At 48.5% G+C, this 24,784-nt stretch overlaps 1 protein-coding gene across 1 annotated transcript in view; it reads left to right on the top strand.

Moving 5' to 3' along the window:
- The first annotated feature begins 2,955 nt into the window (after positions 1 to 2,955).
- LOC141027076 (uncharacterized) overlaps positions 2,956 to 24,784 on the top strand; it is a 135,521-nt gene continuing 113,692 nt past the window's right edge. The window contains exon 1 of the mRNA XM_073503996.1: positions 2,956 to 3,070. Coding sequence (XP_073360097.1) covers positions 2,956 to 3,070 — 115 coding nt within the window. The remainder of the gene's footprint in view (positions 3,071 to 24,784) is intronic.

The raw sequence follows: 24,784 nt of genomic DNA, 5'->3' as shown, positions 1-24,784 counted from the left end.
CCTTTTGAACGATGTGACTTAGAGCAGCGCCGAGGCGCCGGTGTTTGTGCTGTGTCTCAGGGGGTTTGTTCTCAACTGGATTTTCTTTGTCATCGTCGTTGGTTGCTTTGGGTGTATCCACCATGTACACATCGTACGAAGAAGTGGCCGTCCAGCATCCAGTAAATGGCAGGTTTTGGCTTTGCTCCTCATCGGCATCGTCATCCATACCGTCGATGTCTTCGGAGCCATAATCAAGCATGTCGGTTAAGTCCTGGACAAAGGCTATGAAGTGGGTGGCAGGTGGGAAGCGAAATTCTCCCCCATCACCAGCCTCCAGTTCAAACCGGGCATAATTCGGCTGTGAGTCCCCCGCCAAGGACAGGTTCTTTAACGAGTTCAGCACATCGCCGAGGGGCGAGTGCTGGAAGACATCTGTGGCGCTGAATTCGAAGATCGATAATTGATCAAGTTCGGCGTCCGCGGACTCACATGGTTCGGAACTTATAGCCGGAAACGAGTCTGGAGTTCCGGTGGCACAGATATCGTGTGAGGTTAAGTCTATGTGCGGCTTCAATGCCGCGGAATCTGTGGCCTCCGTGGCGGGGTTGAGCTTCCCGTCCTTGGATGGCACAGTCTGCTCCAGATCTAAGGCCAGAGTAGTCATAGGAGCTATCTCCTGGATGCGGTCCGATGACAGATTTAAGTCATGTTCATCGGGGTGACAAGGAGCGGCACCGCGGTCTCAAATCCGTCGAAGATCAAGTCTCCACGGATGTCCGTGACGTAGTTCAAGCTTTCGAATCTGCCCTGATGGCCAGGGGTGTAGCTATCGATCTGCTCCAGATGGCCAAGCGAGTTGGCCCGCAGTGCGAAGCCGCCAAACACGAAGATCTGTCTGGGGAAGAAAGTTACTCTTTGGACAAAATCGTCGTTGACGATTCAAGGGGCCATCAAACCTTTTGGGGATGGCACAGTGGAACTCTCATAGAAAGCACCAATGTCGGTGTTAAAACCGGCGGATCTCGGGTAGGGGGTCCCGAACTGTGCGTCTAAGGTCGATGGTAACATGAGACAGGGGACACAATGTTTACCCAGGTTCGGGCCCTCTCTATGGAGGTAATACCCTACTTCCCGCTTGATTGATCTTGATGAATATGAGTATTACAAGAGTTAATCTACCACGAGATCGTAATGGCTAAACCCTAAAAGTCTAGCCTGTATGACTATGGTAATGAGTATATCTTCCTCCGGACTAAGCCCTCCGGTTTATATAGACACCGGAGAGATCTAGGGTTATATAAGGTCGGTCACAGAGAAAGGAATCTACATATTTGATCGCCAAGCTTGCCTTCCATGCCAAGGAGAGTCCTATCCAGACACGGGTGCACTCTTCGGTCTTCACATCTTCGCAGCCCATCAGTCCGGCCCATGGCTAACAGGCCGGACGCCCGAGGACCCCTTAGTCCAGGACCCCCTCACGCACCCCGATGCGTCGGCGTGTGGCAAAGGCAACTTCGGCGCCGCGGCCTCAAGAAGTCGGAGCTTCGAGCTCGTCGCCCGCTGAAGCGGAGGCCACCAGCGCTGTCCTACGGGAGTGGACGACCGGGGGCGAGACGGGCGTCCTGGACAAGGCTGCACAGGAAGTCCACTCCCCGCTTCAGGCCCAAGGCAACACCCTCAAGGACTACACGGAGAGGTTCCTGGCATCGCGAGTTGCCATCTGGGTATGTCCCTTGTGCTTCGTTTTCAATTTCTTGCGATCTTCTGTGGGGGCGCGCCAGTGCACCCACTAGGTGTAGTCCCCGCGTTCCGGGCCGGCTGCTGAGCAGGCGGCTCGGAACTTAAAGGCAAGTTCCAAGTGCTGACCTTTCTGCTTTTTCTATTGATTCCGTTGTAGGATTACCACAACATTCACGTGGCCACCTTCAACTCCCAAGTCCAGGAGCTGGCCAGGCGGACCGCCGAGTTGGCCGACAACCGGAGTAAGCACTCCCTTTCTTCTTCTCACGGGGGCGCGCCAGCGCACCCGCGGGGTGTAGCCCCCGAGATTCAGGTCGACTGCTGAGCAGTCGGGTCAGATCTTCCGGCAACCACTTCTTCTTTCTTGGTTATTTGCTGACCTTATCTCATTCTTGTCTTCTGCAGGAGCCAATGCCACCTTGCGGCAGCAAATGGGTGAGGCTCAGACCGCGCTGCACGCCAAGGAGGAGGAATGCCTCAAGATGGAGCAGGAGCGCGACCGTCTGGTCAAGCAGCTGGCGGACCAGGCGGACAAGCACCAGGCGGAGCTGCAGAAGCTCAAGGACGCGGGGGAGCAGAAGCTCAAGGACATGGAGGAGGCCCTTCAGGCCGAGTTCGAGATTCAGCGCTCGAACTGGGTTGAGAAGGAGAAGGCCCTGTCGGCCGGCTTCAGCGAGGTCGAGGACATGCTTGATGGTAAGTTGCTCTTTTTCCTTCTTCTTCCTGCCGGTTGGTCCTCCAAGCCGGCCTCCGACTTCTTACTTTTTTTCTTCTTGCACAGAGTATTTCCCTGGCTACTCTATTACCGTCAGCCAAGTCGTCGAGGCTCATCGCGACGAGTGGAGGCTGGCTGGTGCGACAATCGCGCCCAACGCTCCTCAGACCCTTGCCGAGCAGATGCACGCTATCCAAGCTCGTCTCCAGCCGGCGCATCGGGTTCTCCGCCGTCTTCAGCATGCTGGAGCCCAAGTGGTCTCCGCCCTCTGGCCAGTCACTCCCCTTCTGCGCACCTCCAGCCGGACCTCTGACTGGTTGGAGGTGGCCGTTGGCCGCTTCGAGGCGTGGAAGGGCTCCTCCGCCCGGCCAGGTGCGCGGCGAGCTCTGGAGTTCGTCAAGGGGTGGTACCCCGGGCTGAACCTGGACTAGCTGGCCACTCTTCGTGCCGAAGCCGTCGAGGAGTTGGAGGCGGTGGCGTCCTAGCTCTATCACCGCGCCGCGGCGACTGCTGAGTACATGGACACCAGCGTCTTCCTCCCCGAGCTAGATGAAGCAGGCGCCGAGGCGCCGCCCAACTGGTTCGGGCTGAACCCAGAAGGCGGCGAGGAGTCGGTGGAGGAGATCGCCTCCAGTGATAAGGGCGAGGAGGAGGAGGACGAGGTCGAGGACGGCGAAGACGACGCGCCAGATGGTGAAGACGACAGCCGGGCTCAGCCTGACCCAGTCTCGACCAACGGGCGAAGCGCCGGCGAGCTGACTGCTGCCGACGTTGACCAGGCCGAGACCCACCAGGCGGCCGCTCCACTACCCGGAGCATCTACCTCTGCTGGCCCCTCCGATCCGGTTGCTGCTCCTCTGGACTAGGCGGCCAAGTTATCTTTTCTTTTCCTGTTTTGTAACCGCTTGAACAAAAATTGTTAAGTCCACGCAGTTCCACCCGCTGGGGGTGTATTCAAACTCCATTGAATGCTGGCCAAAGGCCTTTTGCTATATAAAATGTCTTTGTCGACTTCCGACTTGTTTTTCTTTCCTTTCCCTTTGGCTTTTTCCTTTGCCGCATTCCCCTGGCTGCCGCCTTGCCAGCCTGACAGCCGCTCTGCGGTCTGTGGCTGGGTCAAGTACTTGGCCGTTTTGCGGAAGGCAAGTACTTTAGCCGCTTGGTAGAGTGTAGCAAATTAAGTTAGAAACCGGCCGGCCTGCTGCTCGGTAGTCGGTTGGCGAGGCGAGGAGCCGGCTTGGCCTATAAAAATGCTTTAGTCCTGAGCCATTTTTCATGTGGGCACCGTTTCCTGCCTTTAGCTCTTGCCGACCGGATAGTCGCTCTGCGAGCTGCGGCTTGTGGCGAGAGAGGGCTTAGGTGCCGGCACACTACTTGTCCGACTGCAGGTAGCATTCACATAGTACAAGGCGATAAGCCCCCGGGCCAACTGGTCGAACCCGGTGCCAGGCGGAAATAAAGAAATAACACATTCATAGGCATAGAACTTATCATATAGATAAAAGAGGGTTAGCCCCCGAGTGCTCCTAGAGGGCCCCGATGTCTTAGTACTTAGTACAAAAGGTAGCATGGTACATACTGCATCAACTGTAAAATCTTCAAAGGAGATTCGCGTTCCATGGGCGCTCTGTTTCCTTGCCCGAATCGTCTCTCTTGCGTGCTCTTGGCTTCTGCGCGTCGATGAGGTAGTAGGAGTCGTTGCCCAATGCTTTGCTGATGATGAAGGGGCATTCCCAAGGGGCCGAGAGCTTGTGCTGGCCGGCTGTTCGCTGGATCAGCCGGAGCACAAGGTCTCCCTCTTGGAAGGATCTTGGCTTGACCTTCCGACTGTGGTAACGAAGCAGACTCTGTTGGTAGATGGCGGACCGACTGAGTGCCAATAGCCGGCCCTCTTCCAGCAGATCGACGCCGTCGTCTCGTGCTTCTTTGGCCTCTGCCTCTGTGTACATGGTGACGCGAGGTGAGTCAAACTCAATGTCAGTTGGGATGACGGCCTCGGCACCGTACATGAGAAAAAATGGAGTGAAGCCAGTTGATTTGTTCGGAGTGGTGCGGAGGCTCCAAAGGACGGCCACAGCTCGTCAATCCAGCAGCCGGCCGACCGCTCCAGTGGCTCGACCAGTCGGGGCTTGATGCCGGAGAGGATGAGGCTGTTATCTCGCTCGACTTGGCCGTTTGACTGCGGGTGGGCAACATACGCTAAGTCCAGTCGGATGTGTCGGGTTTCGGGTTCCAGCAAAACCCTTGAGGTTCGAACACCGGGGTGCACATGAAGATCTCTCCCGACCTAATCACACCCTCACCCTCACCGCGATCTCAAAGCTTAGCGCGTCGAACCCGCAAAGAGAGAGACACAAGAGTTTATACTGGTTCGGGCCACCGATGTAGTGTAATACCCTACTCCAGTGTGGTGTGGTGGATTGCCTCTCGGGCTGAGGCTGAACAGTTACAAGGGAAGAACAGCCTCCTGAGAAGAGGTGCTCTTGTGCTTGGTGAACTTGTGTCTGGTTGAGGATGATCTGAATGATTCGTCCCCTTCTATGGTGGTAGCTAGTCCTATTTATAGAGGCCCCGGTCCTCTCCTGAAATATTGAGCGGGAAGGGATCCAACAACGGCCAAACTCGAAGGGAGACAACTAGTACAAGTTATCCTGACTAAAGGAGGTCTTCGCCTGCCAAAGGCTTTGGTGGTGACACCGTCTTGGGCTCCACGGTGGCCTCCGTCCTGTCGTCCTGCTGGTCTTGGTCTCGTTGCACCGATATGGAAACCTTTGCCTGATGCCTCGGGACTCCTCGCCTGCGCTTGCCCCTTTAGCACCAAAGAGGAAACGAGGACACCGCGCGCGCTGGCGCCCGCCTGGCTCCAATCGTCATGGCTTGCATCATAGGAACCTCGTGAGGTGTCCCTTGCCTTGATCTCTCTGCCCCTCGCGAGCCAGCCTGGTGAGGCCGCCCCGAGGAGGTCTTGTGTCATCCGCCTCGCGAGGCTTGGCCCCTCGTGAGGGTCTTGAGTGTTTGCTGGTGAAGATGGGCCATACAGGGCCGCTGGTGGAGCCATGTTGTGGGCCGCAGGCACGCAAGCTTGGGGACCCACGTTCCTAGGACGCTGACAGTAGCCCCCGGGCCCAAGGCGCGCTCGGACTTGGCTTCGAGGCGAAGCCAAAGGGCAAGTGCGGAGCGCCGCGGGCCCCAACAGCCTACGGCCCTGCTCGACACGTGGCAATTGATTGAGGGAAAAAACCTGTTGGGGAACATAGTAATTTCAAAAAATTTCCTACGAACACGCAAGATCATGGTGATGCATAGCAACGAGAGGGTAGAGTGTTGTCCACGTATCCTCGTAGACCGATAGCGGAAGCGTTAACACAACGCGGTTGATGTAGTCGTACGTCTTCACGATCCGACCGATCAAGTACCGAACGTACGGCACCTCCGAGTTCAGCACACGTTCAGCTCGATGACGTCCCTCGAACTCCGATCCAGCCGAGTGTTGAGGGAGAGTTTTGTCAGCACGACGGCGTGGTGACGATGATGATTTTCTACCGATGCAGGGCTTGGCCTAAGCACCGTTACGATATTATCGAGGTGTAATATGGTGGAGGGGGGCACCGCACACGGCTAAGGGATCAATGATCAATTGTGTGTCTATGGGGTGCCCCCTGCCCCCGTATATAAAGGAGCAAGGGGGAGGCGGCCGGCCAAGGAGGAGGGCGCGCCAAGGGGGGAGTCCTACTCCCACTGGGAGTAGGACTCCTCCTTTCCTTGTTGGAGTAGGAAAAGGGAAGGGAGAAGGAGAAAGAAGGAAGGGGGCGCCCCCCCTCCCTAGTCCAATTCGGACTAGTCCATGGGGAGGGGTGCGGCCACCCTTTGGGGCCTTTCTCTCCTTTCCCGTTTGGCCCATTATGGCCCAATACGAATTCCCGTAACTCTCCAGTACTCCGAAAAATACCTGAATCACTCGGAACCTTTCCGATGTCCGAATATAGTCGTCCAATATATCGATCTTTACGTCTCGAACATTTCGAGACTCCTCGTCAAGTCCCTGATCTCATCCGGGACTCCGAAATCCTTCGGTACATCAAAACATATAAACTCATAATATAACTGTCATCGTAACGTTAAGCGTGCGGACCCTACGGGTTCGAGAACTATGTAGACATGACCGAGACACCTCTCCGGTCAATAACCAATAGCGGAACCTAGATGCTCATATTGGCTCCCACATATTCTATGAAGATCTTTATCGGTCAAACCGCATAACAACATACGTTGTTCCCTTTGTCATCGGTATTTTACTTGCCCGAGATTCGATCGTCGGTATCTCGATACCTAGTTCAATCTCGTTACTGGCAAGTCTCTTTACTCGTTCTGTAATACATCATCCCGCAACTAACTCATTAGTTACAATGCTTGCAAGGCTTATAGTGATGTGTATTAATGAGTGGGCCCAGAGATACCTCTCCGACAATCGGAGTGACAAATCCTAATCTCGAAATACGCCAACCCAACAAGTACCTTTGGAGACACCTGTAGAGCACCTTTATAATCACCCAGTTACGTTGTGACGTTTGGTAGCACACGAAGTGTTCCTCCGGTAAATGGGAGTTGCATAATCTCATAGTCATAGGAACATGTATAAGTCATGAAGAAAGCAATAGCAACATACTAAATGATCGAGTGCTAAGCTAACGGAATGGGTCAAGTCAATCACATCATTCTCCTAATGATGTGATCCCGTTAATCAAATGACAACTCATGTCTATGGCTAGGAAACATAACCATCTTTGATCAACGAGCTAGTCAAGTAGAGGCATACTAGTGACACTCTGTTTGTCTATGTATTCACACATGTATTATGTTTCCCGTTAATACAATTCTAGCATGAATAATAAACATTTATCATGATATAAGGAAATAAATAATAACTTTATTATTTCCTCTAGGGCATATTTCCTTCAGTCTCCCACTTGCACTAGAGTCAATAATCTAGTTCACATCGCCATGTGATTTAACATCAATAATTCACATCATCATGTGATTAACACCCTGTCAGGACCCCGATTCCAAGTCACATCGATCTAGCCGGTAACACCTCATATCACTTTGCGGACTCACGCACGGTATTCCCACGGGTGTCGCCTTACCATGGCCCAGGACCGTTTGCGTCTTTTGGCTCACGTATATGATAGTGTCGCTAGCATCCATATGACAGAGAACCCGGGCCGACATGACTAGTCGTGAACCCAAAGTGGCACTAACTTACGGGGACAGGCATACATGAATCAACATCGAGCATGTCGGTCAGCAGCGTGCGAATCCGGGCTGTAGCACTGGGCTAACAGGACACCGGTGAACCGGGCTGTAGCAGGCTAGGCAGGACTCCGGATGTCACCGCGTGACATTTCCCCGAAGGGATAGACACAGGAACGAAGGGAATCACATGCCGGCCAGTCAAGTGTTCCGGAGTAGTAGTGCTGGGCTAGCAGGACTCCGGTGAACTAGGCTGTAGCGGACTACTATGGCTCATGGAAGCACAAGACTACACTTCCCCATAAGAGAGGCTACCAAGGATAAACAACTAGGTTGTCGAATCCCACACATACCAAGCATTGCAATCATACACACAATATGCTCGATATGTGTAAATACAACATGGCATCACAACATAACTCTACGACTCAAGTACTTATTCATTAGGCTCCGAGGAGCGAGATATTACAAACATGGGTCTCATGACCCCAACATACAGAGCATACAAGCAACAAGCACATGCGGAAGCTTAATTTGTCTGAGTACAGACAACTACAAATGAAAAAGGCTGAGAAGCCTGACTATCTACCAGATCCTGTCGAGGGCACAAGATCGTAGCTGAGGTAACAAGCTAAACGTCGAAGTCCACACATCACTAATAGCGAGACTGACGTCTCTCTGCAAAACATAAAATAGGCAAACGTGAGTACAAATGTACCCAGCAAGACTTACATCAGAACTATCTACATATGCATCGGTATCAACAAAAGGGGTGGTGGAGTTTAACTGCAGCAAGCCAGCTTTGACTCAGTGGCTAACCTGGACTACGACTGCAAGTAACTCTTTTGAGGTGGCGCACACGAGTCCACATATTCACCATATCAATACACCACTATGGATCCGCTCCCGTCTCCCTACGAGAGCGCCATCCATATCACTCACGCTTATCTTGCGCATTTTAGAGTATCCACTTTCACTTGTCTATGAACTGTACAGGCAACCCAGAAGTCCTTTACCGCGGACACGGCTATTCGAATAGATGATGTTAACCCTGCAGGGGTGTACTTCTTCACACATGCTCTCGCCACTTACCACCATGTACACGTCGTGTTACTCGGCAACCTTCAAGCGGAAGCCTGGCGAGGGAGTCGGCTATGACCTGACTAACCACACAAGTCTCTCGTCCAGGTTTATCGCCTATTCGGGTTCCATCCGCAAGGAGATCCGGCCGGGGTGTCGCTCACGGCCCCAAACGATGTGTACAGGGTTCCAAGCCCACCAAACGGGTGACGCTTGGCATACCCGGCCACGGTGCCTAGTCTGTCCCAAGCCCACCTGTACCGGGTGCCACTTGGTAGACTACTAACACTACCTACAAACACCAGAAACTAGTTGCAACTCCTGGACAGAGATCATGTTGATTAATAAGTCGAGAGGGGCACTTAAGCATTCCAATGCATGGTAGTAGCTGTTCATGGATCACAAACACAGAACTCAGTTCTTGAGGACGGTTTCAATGAGACAACCCACCATGTACTCCTACATGGCCTCTCACCGCTACCTTTAACAAATCGTGTTCACACACTTAGCTCACACACAGTAGGACATGTTCACAACTTTCCAATTCATCCCCGATGAATCAGACCTGACACAACTCTAAGCAATAGCAGGCACGACAACAAGCATGAATGAGTAGGCACATCAGGGCTCAAACAACTCCTACTCATGCTAGTGGGTTTCATCTATTTACTGTGGCAATGACAGGTCATGCAGAGGAAAGGGGTTCAACTACCGCAGCATGTAACAGATGAATCGTTGTTGTCCTAATGCAATAAAAGAGAGCAGGAGCGAGAGAGTGGGATTGTATTGGAATGAACAAGGGGGTTTTGCTTGCCTGGCACTTCTGAACATAGTATAGCTCTTCATCAGTGTCATCGATCTCATCGCCGGATCAACATCTACTGAGGGGGAACAAATACCGGCAACAGAGAGGAAACACAATCAATGCAATGCACAATATGATGCATGATCATGACATGGAAATATGAGTGTGTTGGGCTAATGCAACTACAACCAGATGGGTCTGAGCTTATTTGAACCAAAGATTCAAATACAAACTCAAGTTATGGGTTCATATATGTGCATTAACACGTTTGACCTAAACAGCAAGGTTAAGTTGCTCTAACATGCAGGAAACCAGTGCAGATGGATAGATTGGATTTTTCTGATCATTTTTCATATATAAATCTTTTCATTCTGAGCTATAGATTATTTTCTATGATTTTTAGAAGTTTATAGGATTTTTTGGAATTTCCTGAATAAGAATAAATCCAGAAAATGATTTATAGCGTCAGCATTACATCACAGTGACGTCAGCAAGTCAACTGGGCGATCCAGGTCAAACCTGGACGATGGGCCCGCGTGTCAGTGTCACAGGGGCTAATCCTATTTTAGTTAAACCTAAATTAGGAAATTAGCAGGGGCTGGCCCCACATGTCAATGACCCAGGGAAGGTCAAACCCCTGGTCAACAGGCCTAACATGCCGGCGTTAAGCCGCCGGCGGCAGCAGACGCGGCGGAGGGCTCGGGCTCGCTGTTCCGATGACCGTTTGGACGCCGGAGAGCGGCTACGGGGAGCTGGGGCTCACCTGCGCCCGTTGCAGCTAGCAGCAGCAGCTAGGGCAGCCGGAGCTCGCCGGAAACGAGCTTGAGGCGGCGGTCGGCGTTCGGGTGTGCGCGGCGATGCGGTTGTGGTGGCCATAGCGGCGCGAGCGTGGCACCTACGGGCTCTACGCAGCACGGCGAGCAGGTTGGGCACGACGGCCGGTCCATTAGTTGGCCGGGAGCACGTCGGCAACGAGAGCAGGCGGAGGCGCGTGCGGGTGAGCGCGGTGTGGTCGCTATGGTGCGCGGTAGAGCGAACGGAGAGGGGGAGGATGGGGAGAAGCTCACGGTGATCGTCGTGGGGTGGACGGCGAGCTCGGGGGATGACCGGAGCAAACGGGGCGGCGGAGGCGATCTCGGCGGCCGCAGGTTGAAGACAATGACGGTGAAGACGAAACGGAGCTTCCCGGCACACTTGGCGCGGTGAGGAGGAGGAGTAGGTCGAGGCAGAGCTCTGGGATGCGTCAGGGAGGTGAGGTAGTGGCTGTGGGCGCGGGGTTACGGCGGCGCGTCCATGGAGGCTTCGACCATGGCGGGGAACGGGCGAGGGGGAGAGCGAGGGAGGGAGAGATCGATCCGAACGGTTCTGGGGGGGTGCCGTGGCGCTACGGAAGGCTCAAGGCGCCCCGGGGAAGCAGGAGGTGGCTCGGCGCGTGCGCGCGCACGTCGGGCACACGCCCTGCCTACTGGCCTGAGGAGGAAGACGACATGAGCTGCAGTGGTGGGCTGGGCTGCACAGTTGGGCCACCAGGTGGGCTGCAGGAGGTAAGCCCAGGTGGGTTTTCTCTCTCTCTCTCCTTTTCTAATTCCTTTCTGTTTTTCTATTTCTTCTGTAGTTTTAGGGCTTCATTAAAAATACTTAGGCACACTCAAAATCATGAAACTTTCTCAAGCCCACTGTTTGGAATATATCCAACAGTAAACATTTAAGTTTATGATTATTTGGACATTTGAAATATTTTATAGCATTTAAATGACCAAATGCAAATAACATGATTTAATCCAGTGACCTTATGATGTCCTAGAAAAGTGTGCACCATTTTTGTCAGAGGTTCTAGACCAAGGCAAAGATGCTGAACATTTTTGAAGGTCAATTCAGGTTCATTGAAAATATTTTTATTTTGATCCTAATTGCATTTCATTTGGTGCTAGGGTTTGTCATCCCCATTTCAAATTTCAAACAAATATAGACATGATGCATGCTCACTGATGCAACTATTTACAGTCATGAATCTAGGGCTATGACAACTCACCCCCACTAAACAAGAATCTCGTCCCGAGATTCAAGCGTAGGGTAAGAGGAAGAGGGGACACAAAAGCTAACACAATCTTCTCGATCCAATTGCCCTCATCGAAGATGTTGATTCATTGCTTCAAATTGATCTTGTCGTCTTTGCTTCCGGGATCTTCATCCAACACGATGACGATAGAAGAAACTCTATAGGAACCGATCTTCTTAAAGATCGAGCAACTTACGATCAACTCACGGAATGAGATGTTGAACATCTCTCGAGCTACGACACGAAGCATACATCTAGAGGGATGGAGTGAAACAGAGAACGAGGATCCAAGTTGATAAGCACAATTCCATGCTGAATAAGATGGTGCATGGTTTCAAGATAACGAGGAGTTATCTGCCATGATTCCATAATGGCACCTTAGGGAAGGTGACTTGTAGAAAGATTCCCTTAAGTGGCAAAAAGAATTACTTTTGATTCAGAGATATTGAAACTCTTTATACCAGCCTAAGGCAAATCACAACAATCGTTTGGTGGAGTTCGGGAGAACGACACACTCGAGCTAGAATGGACGATGTGGACTACCTTGTTGAAGACAACACCATGGATGATTTTGCTTATCATCGGGGATGGATGGGACCCATAGTAGGACCACTTTTGAAGATGATCCTAAACAGTAATTACTGAGGTGCAAGCTGGGAACAAAATGCAAATGCTGGGTATGATTCTGGTAACTAGGGATAACTCAATGAGAGTGTTTCCACCGTTGAATGGTTCTAGCATAATCGAGGAAACCGAGAGCACAAGGACCCCTGAGGATCAACTTCTAGAATAAGTTGCACTAAATCCTCATGGAGAAGATGGTTAAATAGCTCAATCAAGATACTACAATGATAGATCTTCCGGCTAGGTGTGTCGGCCAGAACATCAACCTTGTCGGGACCTACATTATAATCTTGGTAAAGTTCCAACCGTCATATCTGCCTGAGATCCGGAACTAGTTGGTAACAGGATATTCCAGACTCATCGAGTCTATAAGAAAATGAAGGTTTGCAACACAAATTGACGAGATGATGTTGCGAGATTCTCGGGAAATGAGCTACGGTAGCAAGCTCCAAAACATGAGCTGGTTCTGCTACATACATGTGAACACACTGTCCCAGACAAGCATGACCACATAGTAGTCTTATAATAAAACACTACCGAGTTCAGGTGGGGAACCATCAACGAGGATATCGAAGCCTTGTGCATGAACTAGTATTCGCACAGCAACTCCTTTTCCTTGAACAAATCAATCAGTGGCTTGGTGTGCTAGGGAATACATATGGAGTGGAGGTAATCAATCTACCAAACCATAGAATACATTCGCACATGCATAACTGACTTGGGATGGTACCAGAGGAAACAAAAACAATCTTTCTCGAACTCACGGCGGCAACTTGCACCAAATGCACATGAATTCGAGGAAGTCACTACTTACATCTAAACATATTCTTCATGAGCCGGCACGAAGAAAATGCTTACACAAGTTTCCAACACCAACTTAGATGTTCAACATGAATCATGGAGGAGACGAGATGCTGCTGATGGGCTCAATAGCAACTCATCGGAATTTCCATATCACTGGACTTCCACCATCATGTGAACACGGTGATAGCATTGGTCAGATCCAAAAGATATAATGGTGTATGCTTGAGGGATCAACCACGAGTAAGACAACATTACGAACACCATTGGTTCTAATTTGATTTGACGATAGCCCACACTCAAATCAAGGTTTGGGCAAGACGATAGGTTCAACAACTGATCACAAGGACCAATCGATGAAGAAATCATCTTTCTACAACAAACACACAAAAATATATCCCTTAGGGATGAGCGTGGTCGGACAAGCTTTTATCTTCCAACTCTCCAAGTTGTTGTTAAGCTTAACCAACTAGCTCAGGGGTATCCAACATAGATTCTTGGAGAAAAGGGTGGCTACAAGAACCCAACTTGATCACGAACTCAACATAGCGATCAGGTGACAACTTGGTGATCCCTCCGAGAAGATATTCGGAAAATCACTAACCACCGATATGTTACTAAGCTCGAGAACAATCTTGCTTTTCAGGGCAAGACGATGTGATCCAGAGAGTGATGGATTGACACAATCCTATCTCGTTGATCGAGGTGTGCACCAGGGAAAATGGACTAGGTCGCATGATAAATCTTAGGATGATGATTCAGTAACCAACACACTAAGAATAAAATTATTGTCCGTTAACTACCGAGCAACATGGTTGCTAGGAGTATTGATTTCACACATCATGGTTCACTTGTCGGCATTCCGGTTGCGACAACACGGGACCGAGGAATGAAAATGATGGCAAGAAGTATCACTGCATCAAGAATTTGCAAGAGGCTGTGGAATTCTCACGTCATTCTTGATAAGAAAGAAGGTGACACTCCACGGTTGAACAGAGCAAAAGCTGGATTGGCATTTTGCCCTGCGGAGCACAACTACTTTGACCCAATCCTCAAAATGGACAAGGTACTGGAGTTTGTTTCTCCTAGTCATTCTGAATTAGAACGGCATGACGGACCACAAGAATAATAGGCATCGATAACACGGATGCACAACTAGTCCTGACTATCAATTGATAGACAATGGTCGGAATACAAGTGAAGAGTAACAACTCAAGGAACATATATATTTCTGAGTTGTGGATGCATAGATTAGTATGTCAAACAAGTTGAACATATTTCTTCCAGATAATCCATGCAGAAAGGTAGGACTGGCAGATTCACAATTCAGAATGGAGGACTCATCAAGAGCACTCTTATTGTGATCTTTTGGTTCAAGAACTTCTGCCGTAAGCAGTTCATGGTATTTGGAAGAAGGATATACCACGGACCTCGAGGACTATCGCAAAGGTTACTAATATCCTAAAGGAACTAGCAAACACTACCAACATGAATGAGTAGAGTGAATCTCGGGTTCAAGAACCCAGAAATAGAATGCCTACCAGCTAAATGGCATCACAGGATGCTTTTGAGAATAATGGCCAGAATCATCACACTTGGAACACAAAACATGGCTAGATTATTAGGTGACTCCCTAAAACACCTAGGGTCATAATAATAGCTCCAACATATATACCAAGACAATAGAGTGCCTCAACGCACCGGTAGTGTGCTTAATCTGGCCCAAAGGGACGCAAAAACAGAGGGAAAGGATTTTGCAAATGCATCAGATTGTTTAGAAACCTGGGATGACTCGGACAACATAACAGCTGTAAATGCTCAAAAAGATTTGAGACATCCTGCAAAAATGGTGGCATAACCATTCAGAATCACAATATCAAGGTTCCGAGATCAACTCTCAACAGATGGAAGTAGTAGAAACTGAATTGAGGCTTCAGACCAACAATCCTACGAGTCTACGGATTAGTAACACGTGATCCCGATAGAAAGATGAGAAGCCTAGTTCTTAATCCCCGTAGAAGAGAAGAGGATGACTCAGATCAGAAGGCTATAGGGTAAAGGAGTAAAAAGAGCCTTACGTTCCCTTCCACAATCAATTCCCTTATATAACTAAAGCATTTCTAGACTCAACTTCGACCAGTTTGGCTTCGTAGACCTAGAGGCAGTCAGGCTCTGATACCAAAGCTGTCAGGACCCCGATTCCAAGTCACATCGATCTAGCCGGTAACACCTCATATCACTTTGCGGCCTCACGCACGGTATTCCCACGGGTGTCGCCTTACCATGGCCCGGGACCGTTTGCGTCTTTTCGCTCACGTATATGATAGTGTCGCTAGCATCCATATGACAGAGAACCCGGGCCGACATGACTAGTCGTGAACCCAAAGTGGCACTAACTTACGGGGACAGGCATACATGAATCAACATCGAGCATGTCGGTCAGCAGCGTGCGAATCCGGGCTGTAGCACTGGGCTAACAGGACACCGGTGAACCGGGCTGTAGCAGGCTAGGCAGGACTCCGGATGGCACCGCGTGACATTTCCCCAAAGGGACAGACACAGGAACGAAGTGAATCACATGCCGGCCAGTCAAGTGTTCCGGGGTAGTAGTGCTGGGCTAGCAGGACTCTGGTGAACCGGGCTGTAGCGGACTACTATGGCTCATGGAAGCACAAGACTACATTTCCCCATAAGAGAGGCTACCAAGGATAAACAACTAGGTTATCGGATCCCACACATACCAAGCATTGCAATCATACACACAATATGCTCGATATGTGTAAATACAACATGGCATCACAACATAACTCTACGACTCAAGTACTTATTCATTAGGCTCCGAGGAGCGAGATATTACAAACATGGGTCTCATGACCCCAACATACAGAGCATACAAGCAACAAGCACATGCGGAAGCTTAACTTGTCTGAGTACAGACAACTACAAATGAAAAAGGCTGAGAAGCCTGACTATCTACCAGACCCTGTCGAGGGCACAAGATCGTAGCTGAGGTAACAAGCTAAACGTCGAAGTCCACACAGCACTACTAGCGAGACTGACGTCTCTCTGCAAAACATAAAATAGGCAAACATGAGTACAAATGTACCCAGCAAGACTTACATCAGAACTATCTACATATGCATCGGTATCAACAAAAGGGGTGGTGGAGTTTAACTGCAGCAAGCCAGCTTTGACTCAGTGGCTAACCTGAACTACGACTGCAAGTAACTCTTTTGAGGTGGCGCACACGAGTCCACATATTCACCATATCAATACACCACTATGGATCCGCTCCCGTCTCCCTACGAGAACGCCATCCATAGCACTCACGCTTATCTTGCGCATTTTAGAGTATCCACTTTCACTTGTCTATGAACTGTACAGGCAACCCAGAAGTCCTTTACCGCGGACACGGCTATTCGAATAGATGATGTTAACCCTGCAGGGGTGTACTTCTTCACACACGCTCTCGCCACTTACCACCATGTACACGTCGTGTTACTCGGCAACCTTCAAGCGGAAGCCTGGCGAGGGAGTCGGCCACGACCTGACTAACCACACAAGTCTCTCGTCCAGGTTTATCGCCTATTCGGGTTCCATCCGCAAGGAGATCCGGCCGGGGTGTCGCTCACGGCCCCAAACGATGTGTACAGGGTTCCAAGCCCACCAAACGGGCGACGCTTGGCATACCCGGCCACGGTGCCTAGTCTGTCCCAAGCCCACCTGTACCGGGTGCCACTTGGTAGACTACTAACACTACCTACAAACACCAGAAACTAGTTGCAACTCCTGGACAGAGATCATGTTGATTAATAAGTCGAGAGGGGCACTTAAGCATTCCAATGCATGGTAGTAGCTGTTCATGGATCACAAACACAGAACTCAGTTCCTGAGGACGGTTTCAATGAGACAACCCACCATGTACTCCTACATGGCCTCTCACCGCTAGCTTTAACAAATCGTGTTCACACACTTAGCTCACACACAGTAGGACATGTTCACAACTTTCCAATTCATCCCCGATGAATCAGACCTGACACAACTCTAAGCAATAGCAGGCACGACAACAAGCATGAATGAGTAGGCACACCAGGGCTCAAACAACTCCTACTCATGCTAGTGGGTTTCATCTATTTACTGTGGCAATGACAGGTCATGCAGAGGAAAGGGGTTCAACTACCGCAGCATGTAACAGATGAATCGTTGTTGTCCTAATGCAATAAAAGAGAGCAGGAGCGAGAGAGTGGGATTGTATTGGAATGAACAAGGGGTTTTTGCTTGCCTGGCACTTCTGAACATAGTATAGATCTTCATCAGTGTCATCGATCTCATCGCCGGATCAACGTCTACTGAGGGGGAACAAATACCGGCAATAGAGAGGAAACACAATCAATGCAATGCACAATATGATGCATGATCATGACATGGAAATATGAGTGTGTTGGGCTAATGCAACTACAACCAGATGGGTCTGAGCTTATTTGAACCAAAGATTCAAATACAAACTCAAGTTATGGGTTCATATATGTGCATTAACATGTTTGACCTAAACAGCAAGGTTAAGTTGCTCTAACATTCATGAAACCAGTGCAGATGGATAGATTGGATTTTTCTGATCATTTTTCATATATAAATCTTTTCATTCTGAGCTATAGATTATTTTCTATGATTTTTAGAAGTTTATAGGATTTTCTGGAATTTCCTGAATAAGAATAAATCCAGAAAATGATTTATAGCGTCAGCATTACGTCATAGTGATGTCAGCAAGTCAACTGGGCGGTCCAGGTCAAACCTGGACGGTGGGGCCCACGTGTCAGTGTCACAGGGGCTAATCCTATTTTAGTTAAACCTAAATTAGGATATTAGCAGGGGCTGGCCCCACATGTCAATGACCCAGGGAAGGTCAAACCCCTGGTCAACAGGCCTAACATGCCGGCGTTAAGCCGCCGGCGGCAGTAGACGCGACGGAGGGCTCGGGCTCGCTGTTCCGACGACCGTTTGGACGGCGGAGAGCGGCTACGGGGAGCTGGGACTCACCTGCGCCCGTTGCAGCTAGCAGCAGCAGCTAGGGCAGCCGGAGCTCGCCGGAAACGAGCTTGAGGCGGCGGTCGGCGTTCGGGTGTGCGCGGCGATGCGGTTGTGGTGGCCGTAGCGGCTCGAGCATGGCACCTACGGGCTCTACGCAGCACGGCGAGCAGGTTGGGCACGACGGCCGGTCCATTAGTTGGCCGGGAGCACGTCGGCGACGAGAGCAGGCGGAGGCGCGTGCGGGTGAGCGCGGTGTGGTCGCTACGGTGCGCGGTAGAGCGAACGGAGAGGGGGAGGATGGGCAGAAGCTCACGGTGATCGTCGTGGGGTGGACGGCGAGCTCGGGGGATGACCGGAGCAAACGGGGCGGCGGAGGCGATCTCGGCGGCCGCAGGTTGAAGACAACGACGGTGAAGACGAAACGGAGCTTCCCGGCACACTTGGCGCGGTGAGGAGGAGGAGTAGGTCGAGGCGGAGCTCTGGGATGCGTCAGGGAGGTGAGGCAGTGGCTGTGGGCGCGGGGTTACGGCGGCGCGTCCATGGAGGCTTCGACCATGGCGGGGAACGGGCGAGGGGGAGAGCGAGGGAGGGAGAGATCGATCCGAACGGTTCTGGGGGGTGGCGTGGCGCTACGGAAGGCTCAAGGCGCCCCGGGGAAGCAGGAGGTGGCTCGGCGCGTGCGCGCGCGCGTCGGGCATACGCCCTGCCTACTGGCCTGAGGAGGAAGACGACAGGAGCTGCGGTGGTGGGCTGGGCTGCACAGTTGGCCCACCAGGTGGGCTGCAGGAGGTAAGCCCAGGTGGGTTTTCTCTCTCTCTCCTTTTCTAATTCCTTTCTGTTTTTCTATTTCTTCTGTAGTTTTAGGGCTTTATTAAAAATACTTAGGCACACTCAAAATCATGAAACTTTCTCAAGCCCACTGTTTGGAATATATCCAACAGTAAACATTTAAGTTTATGATTATTTGGACATTTGAAATATTTTATAGCATTTAAATAACCAAATGCAAATAACATATGATTTAATCCAGTGACCTTATGATGTCCTAGAAAAGTGTGCACCATTTTTGTCAGAGGTTCTAGACCAAGGCAAAGATGCTGAACATTTTTGAAGGGCAATTCAGGTTCATTGAAAATATTTTTATTTTGATCCTAATTGCATTTCATTTGGTGCTAGGGTTTGTCATCCCCATTTCAAATTTCAAACAAATATAGACATGATGCATGCTCACTGATGCAACTATTTACAGTCATGAATCTAGGGCTGTGACACACCCATAGTTCACATTGTCATGTGACCAACACCCAAAGGGTTAGAGTCAATAATCTAGTTCACATCGCTATGTGATTAACACCCAAAGAGTACTAAGGTGTGATCATGTTTTGATTGTGAGATAATTTTAGTCAACGGGTCTGTCACATTCAGATCCGTAAGTATTTCGCAAATTTCTATGTCTACAATGCTCTGCACGGAGCTACTCTAGCTAATTGCTCCCACTTCCAATATGTATCTAGACCGAGGCTTAGAGTCATCTAGATTAGTGTCAAAACTTGCATCGACGTAACCCTTTACGACGAACCTTTTGTCACTTCCATAATCGAGAAACATATCCTTATTCCACTAAGGATAATTTTGACCGCTGTCCAGTGATCTACTCCTAGATCACTATTGTACTCCCTTGCCAAAATCAGTGTAGGGTATACAATAGATCTGGTACAAAGCATGGCATACTTTATAGAACCTATGGCCAAGGCATAGGGAATGACTTTCATTCTCTTTCTATCTTCTGCCGTGGTCGGGCTTTGAGTCTTACTCAATTTCACACCTTGTAACACAGGCAAGAACTCTTTCTTTGACTGTTCTATTTTGAACTACTTCAAAATCTTGTTAAGGTATGTACTCATTGAAAAAACTTATCAAGCGTCATGATCTATCTCTATAGATCTTGATGCTCAATATGTAAGCAGCTTCCCCGAGGTCTTTCTTTGAACAACTCCTTTTAAACACTCCTTTATGCTTTGCAGAATAATTCTACATTATTTCCGATCAACAATATGTCATTCACATATACTTATCAGAAATGATGTAGTGCTCCCACTCACTTTCTTGTAAATACAGGCTTCACCGCAAGTCTGTATAAAACTATATCCTTTGATCAACTTATCAAAGCGTATATTCCAACTCCGAGATGCTTGCACCAGTCCATAGATGGATCGCTGGAGCTTGCATATTTTGTTAGCACTTTTAGGATTGAAAAAACCTCCTGGTTGCATCATATACAACTCTTCTTTAATAAATCCATTAAGGAATGCAGTTTTGTTTAACCATTTGCCATATGTCATAAAATGCGGCAATTGCTAACATTATTCAGACAGACTTAAGCATAGATACAAGTGAGAAACTCTCATCGTAGTCAACACCTTGAACTTGTCGAAAACCTTTTTGCGACAATTCTAGCTTTGTAGACAGTAACACTATTATCACTGTCTGTCTTCCTCTTGAAGTTCCATTTAATCTCAATGGCTCGCTGATCATTGGGCAAGTCAATCAAAGTCCATACTTTGTTCTCATATATGGATCTTATCTCAGATTTCATGGCCTCAAGCCATTTCGCGGAATCTGGGCTCATCATTGCTTCCTCATAGTTCGTAGGTTCGTCATGGTCAAATAACATGACCTCCAGAATAGGATTACCGTACCACTCTGGTGTGGATCTCACTCTGGTTTACCTACGAGGTTTGGTAGTAACTTTATCTGAAGTTACATGATCATCATCATTAACTTCCTCACTAATTGGTGTAGGAGTCACAGGAACAGATTTCTGTGATGAACTACTTTCCAATAAGGGAGCAGGTACAGTTACCTCATCAAGTTCTACTTTCCTCCCACTCACTTCTTTCGAGAGAAACTCCTTCTCTAGAAAGGATCCGTTCTTAGCAACGAATGTCTTGCCTTCGGATCTGTGATAGAAGGTGTACCCAACCGTCTCCTTTGGGTATCCTATGAAGACACATTTCTCCGATTTGGGTTTGAGCTTATCAGGATGAAACCTTTTCACATAAGCATCGCAACCCCAAACTTTAAGAAACGACAACTTTGGTTTCTTGCCAAACCACAGTTCATAAGATGTCGTCTCAACAGATTTAGATGGTACCCTATTTAACGTGAATGCAGCTGTCTCTAATGCATCACCCCAAAACGATAGTGGTAGATTGGTAAGAGACATCATATATCGCACCATATCTAATAAAGTACGGTTACGATGTTCGGACACACCATAACACCGTGGTGTTCCAAGTGGCGTGAGTAGTGAAACTATTTCACATTGTTTTAACTGAAGGCCAAACTCGTAACTCAAATACTCTTCTCCACGATCAGATCGTAGAAACTTTATTTTCTTGTTACAATGATTTTCCGCTTCACTCTGAAATTATATGAACTTTTCAAATGTTTCAGACTTCTGTTTCATTAAGTAGATATACCCATATCTGCTCAAATCATCTGTGAAGGTCAGAAAATAATGATACCTGCTACGAGCCTCAATATTCATCGGACCACATACATCTGTATGTATGATTTCCAATAAATCTGTTGCTCTATCCATAGTTCCGAAGAACGGCGTTTTAGTCATCTTGCCCATGAGGCACGGTTTGCAAGCATCAAGTGATTCATAATCAAGTGATTCCAAAATCCCATCAGTATGGAGTTTCTTCATCCGCTTTACACCAATATGACCTAAACGGCAGTGCCACAAATAAGTTGCACTATCATTATTAACTTTGCATCTTTTGGCTTAATTATTATGAATATGTGTATCACTACGATCGTGATCCAACAAACCATTTTATTGGGTGTATGACCATAGAAGGTTTTATTCATAACAGAACAACAATTATTCTCTAATTTAAATGAATAACCGTATTGCAACAAACATGATCAAATCATATTCATGCTCAACGCAAACACCAAATAACACTTATTTAGTTTCAACACTAATCCCCAAAGTATAGGGAGTGTGCGATGATGATCATATCAATCTTGGAACTACTTCCAACACACATCGTCACCTCGCCTTTTACTAGTCTCTGTTTATTCTGCAATTCCCGTTTCGAGTTACTACTCTTAGCAACTGAACCAGTATCAAATACCGAGGGGTTGCTATAAACACTAGGAAAGTACACATCAATAACATGTATATCCAATATACCTTTGTTCACTTTGCCATCCTTCTTATCCACCAAATAGTTGGGGTAGTTCCGCTTCCAGTGACCAGTCCCTTTGCAGTAGAAGCACTTAGTCTCAGGCTTAGGGCTAGACTTAGGCTTCTTCACTTGAGCAGCAACTTGCTTGCCGTTCTTCTTGAAGCTCCCCTTCTTCCCTTTGCCCTTTTCTTGAAACTAGTGGTCTCGTCAACCATCAACACTTGATGTTTTTCTTGATTTCTACCTTCGTCGATTTCAGCATCACGAAGAGCTCGGGAATTACTTTCGTCATCCCTTGCATACTATAGTTCATCACGAAGTTCTACTAACTTGGTGATGGTGACTAGAGAATTCTGTCAATCACTATTTTATCTGGAAGATTAACTCCAACTTGATTCAAGCGATTGTAGTACCCAGACAATCTGAGCACATGCTCACTGCTTGAGCTATTCTCCTCCATCTTTTAGCTATAGAACTTGTTGGAGACTTCATATCTCTCAACTCGGGTATTTGCTTAAAATATTAACTTCAACTCCTGGAACATCTCATATGGTCCATGACGCTCAAAACGTCTTTGATGTCCCGATTCTAAGCCGTTAAGCATGGTGCACTAAACTATCAAGTAGTCATCATATTGAGCTAGCCAAACGTTCATAACGTCTGCATCTGCTCCTGCAATAGGTCTGTCACCTAGCGGTGCATCAAGGATATAATTTTCTGTGCAGCAATGAGGATAATCCTCAGATCACAGATCCAATCCGCATCTTTGCTACTAACATCTTTCAACATAATTTTTCTCTAGGAACATATCAAAAATAAACACAGGGAAGCAACAACGCGAGCTATTGATCTACAACATAATTTGCAAAATACTATCAGGACTAAGTTCATGATAAATTTAAGTTCAATTAATCATATTACTTAAGAACTCCCACTTAGATAGACATCCCTCTAATCCTCTAAGTGATCACGTGATCCATATCAACTAAACCATGCCCGATCATCACGTGAGATGGAGTAGTTTCAATGGTGAACATCACTATGTTGATCATATCTACTATATGATTCACGCTCGACCTTTCGGTCTCCGTGTTCCGAGGCCATATCTGCATATGCTAGGCTCGTCAAGTTTAACCTGAGTATTCCGCGTGTGCAACTGTTTTGCACCCGTTGTATTTGAACGTAGAGCCTATCACACCCGATCATCACGTGGTGTCTCAGCACGAAGAACTTTCGCAATGGTGCATACTCAGGGAGAACACTTTTATCTTGAAATTTTAGTGCGAGATCATCTTATAATGCTACCGTCAATCAAAGCAAGATAAGATGCATAAAAGATAAACATCACATGCAATCAATATAAGTGATATGATATGGCCATCATCATCTTGTGCTTGTGATCTCCATCTCCGAAGCACCGTCATGATCACCATCGTCACCGGCGCGACACCTTGATCTCCATCGTAGCATCGTTGTCGTCTCGCCAACTATTGCTTTTACGACTATCGCTACTGCTTAGTGATAAAGTAAAACAATTACATGGCGATTGCATTTCATACTATAAAGCGACAACCATATGGCTCCTGCCAGTTGCCGATAACTCGGTTACAAAACATGATCATCTCATACAATAAAATATAGCATCATGTCTTGACCATATCACATCACAACATGCCCTGCAAAAACAAGTTAGACGTCCTCTACTTTGTTGTTGCAAGTTTTACGTGGCTGCTACGGGCTTAGCAAGAACCGTTCTTACCTACGCATCAAAACCACAACGATAGTTTGTCAAGTTGGTGCTGTTTTAACCTTCGCAAGGACCGGGCGTAGCCACACTCGGTTCAACTAAAGTGAGAGAGACAGACACCCGCCAGTCACCTTTAAGCATCGAGTGCTCGCAACGGTGAAACTAGTCTCGCGTAAGCATACGCGTAATGTCGGTCCGGGCCGCTTCATCTCACAATACCGCCGAACCAAAGTATGACATGCTGGTAAGCAGTATGACTTATATCGCCCACAACTCACTTGTGTTCTACTCGTGCATATAACATCAATGCATAAAACTTGGCTCTGATACCACTATTGGGGAACGTAGTAATTTCAAAAAATTTCCTACGAACACGCAAGATCATGGTGATGCATAGCAACGAGGGGGGAGAGTGTTGTCCACGTACCCTCGTAGACCGATAGCGGACGCGTTAACACAACGCGGTTGATGTAGTCATACGTCTTCACGATCCGACCGATCAAGTACCGAACGTACGGCACCTCCGAGTTCAGCACACGTTCAACTCGATGACGTCCCTCGAACTCCGATCCAGCCGAGTGTTGAGGGAGAGTTTTGTCAGCACGACGGCATGGTGACGATGATGATGTTCTACCGACGCAGGGCTTCGCCTAAGCACCGCTACGATATTATCGAGGTGTAATATGGTGGAGGGGGGCACCGCACACGGCTAAGGGATCAATGATAAATTGTGTGTCTATGGGGTGCCCCC

Source organism: Aegilops tauschii, chromosome 7 (assembly GCF_002575655.3).
Source record: "Aegilops tauschii subsp. strangulata cultivar AL8/78 chromosome 7, Aet v6.0, whole genome shotgun sequence".
Lineage (NCBI taxonomy): Eukaryota > Viridiplantae > Streptophyta > Magnoliopsida > Poales > Poaceae > Aegilops > Aegilops tauschii.
This window is presented reverse-complemented; position numbering and strand designations above follow the sequence as displayed.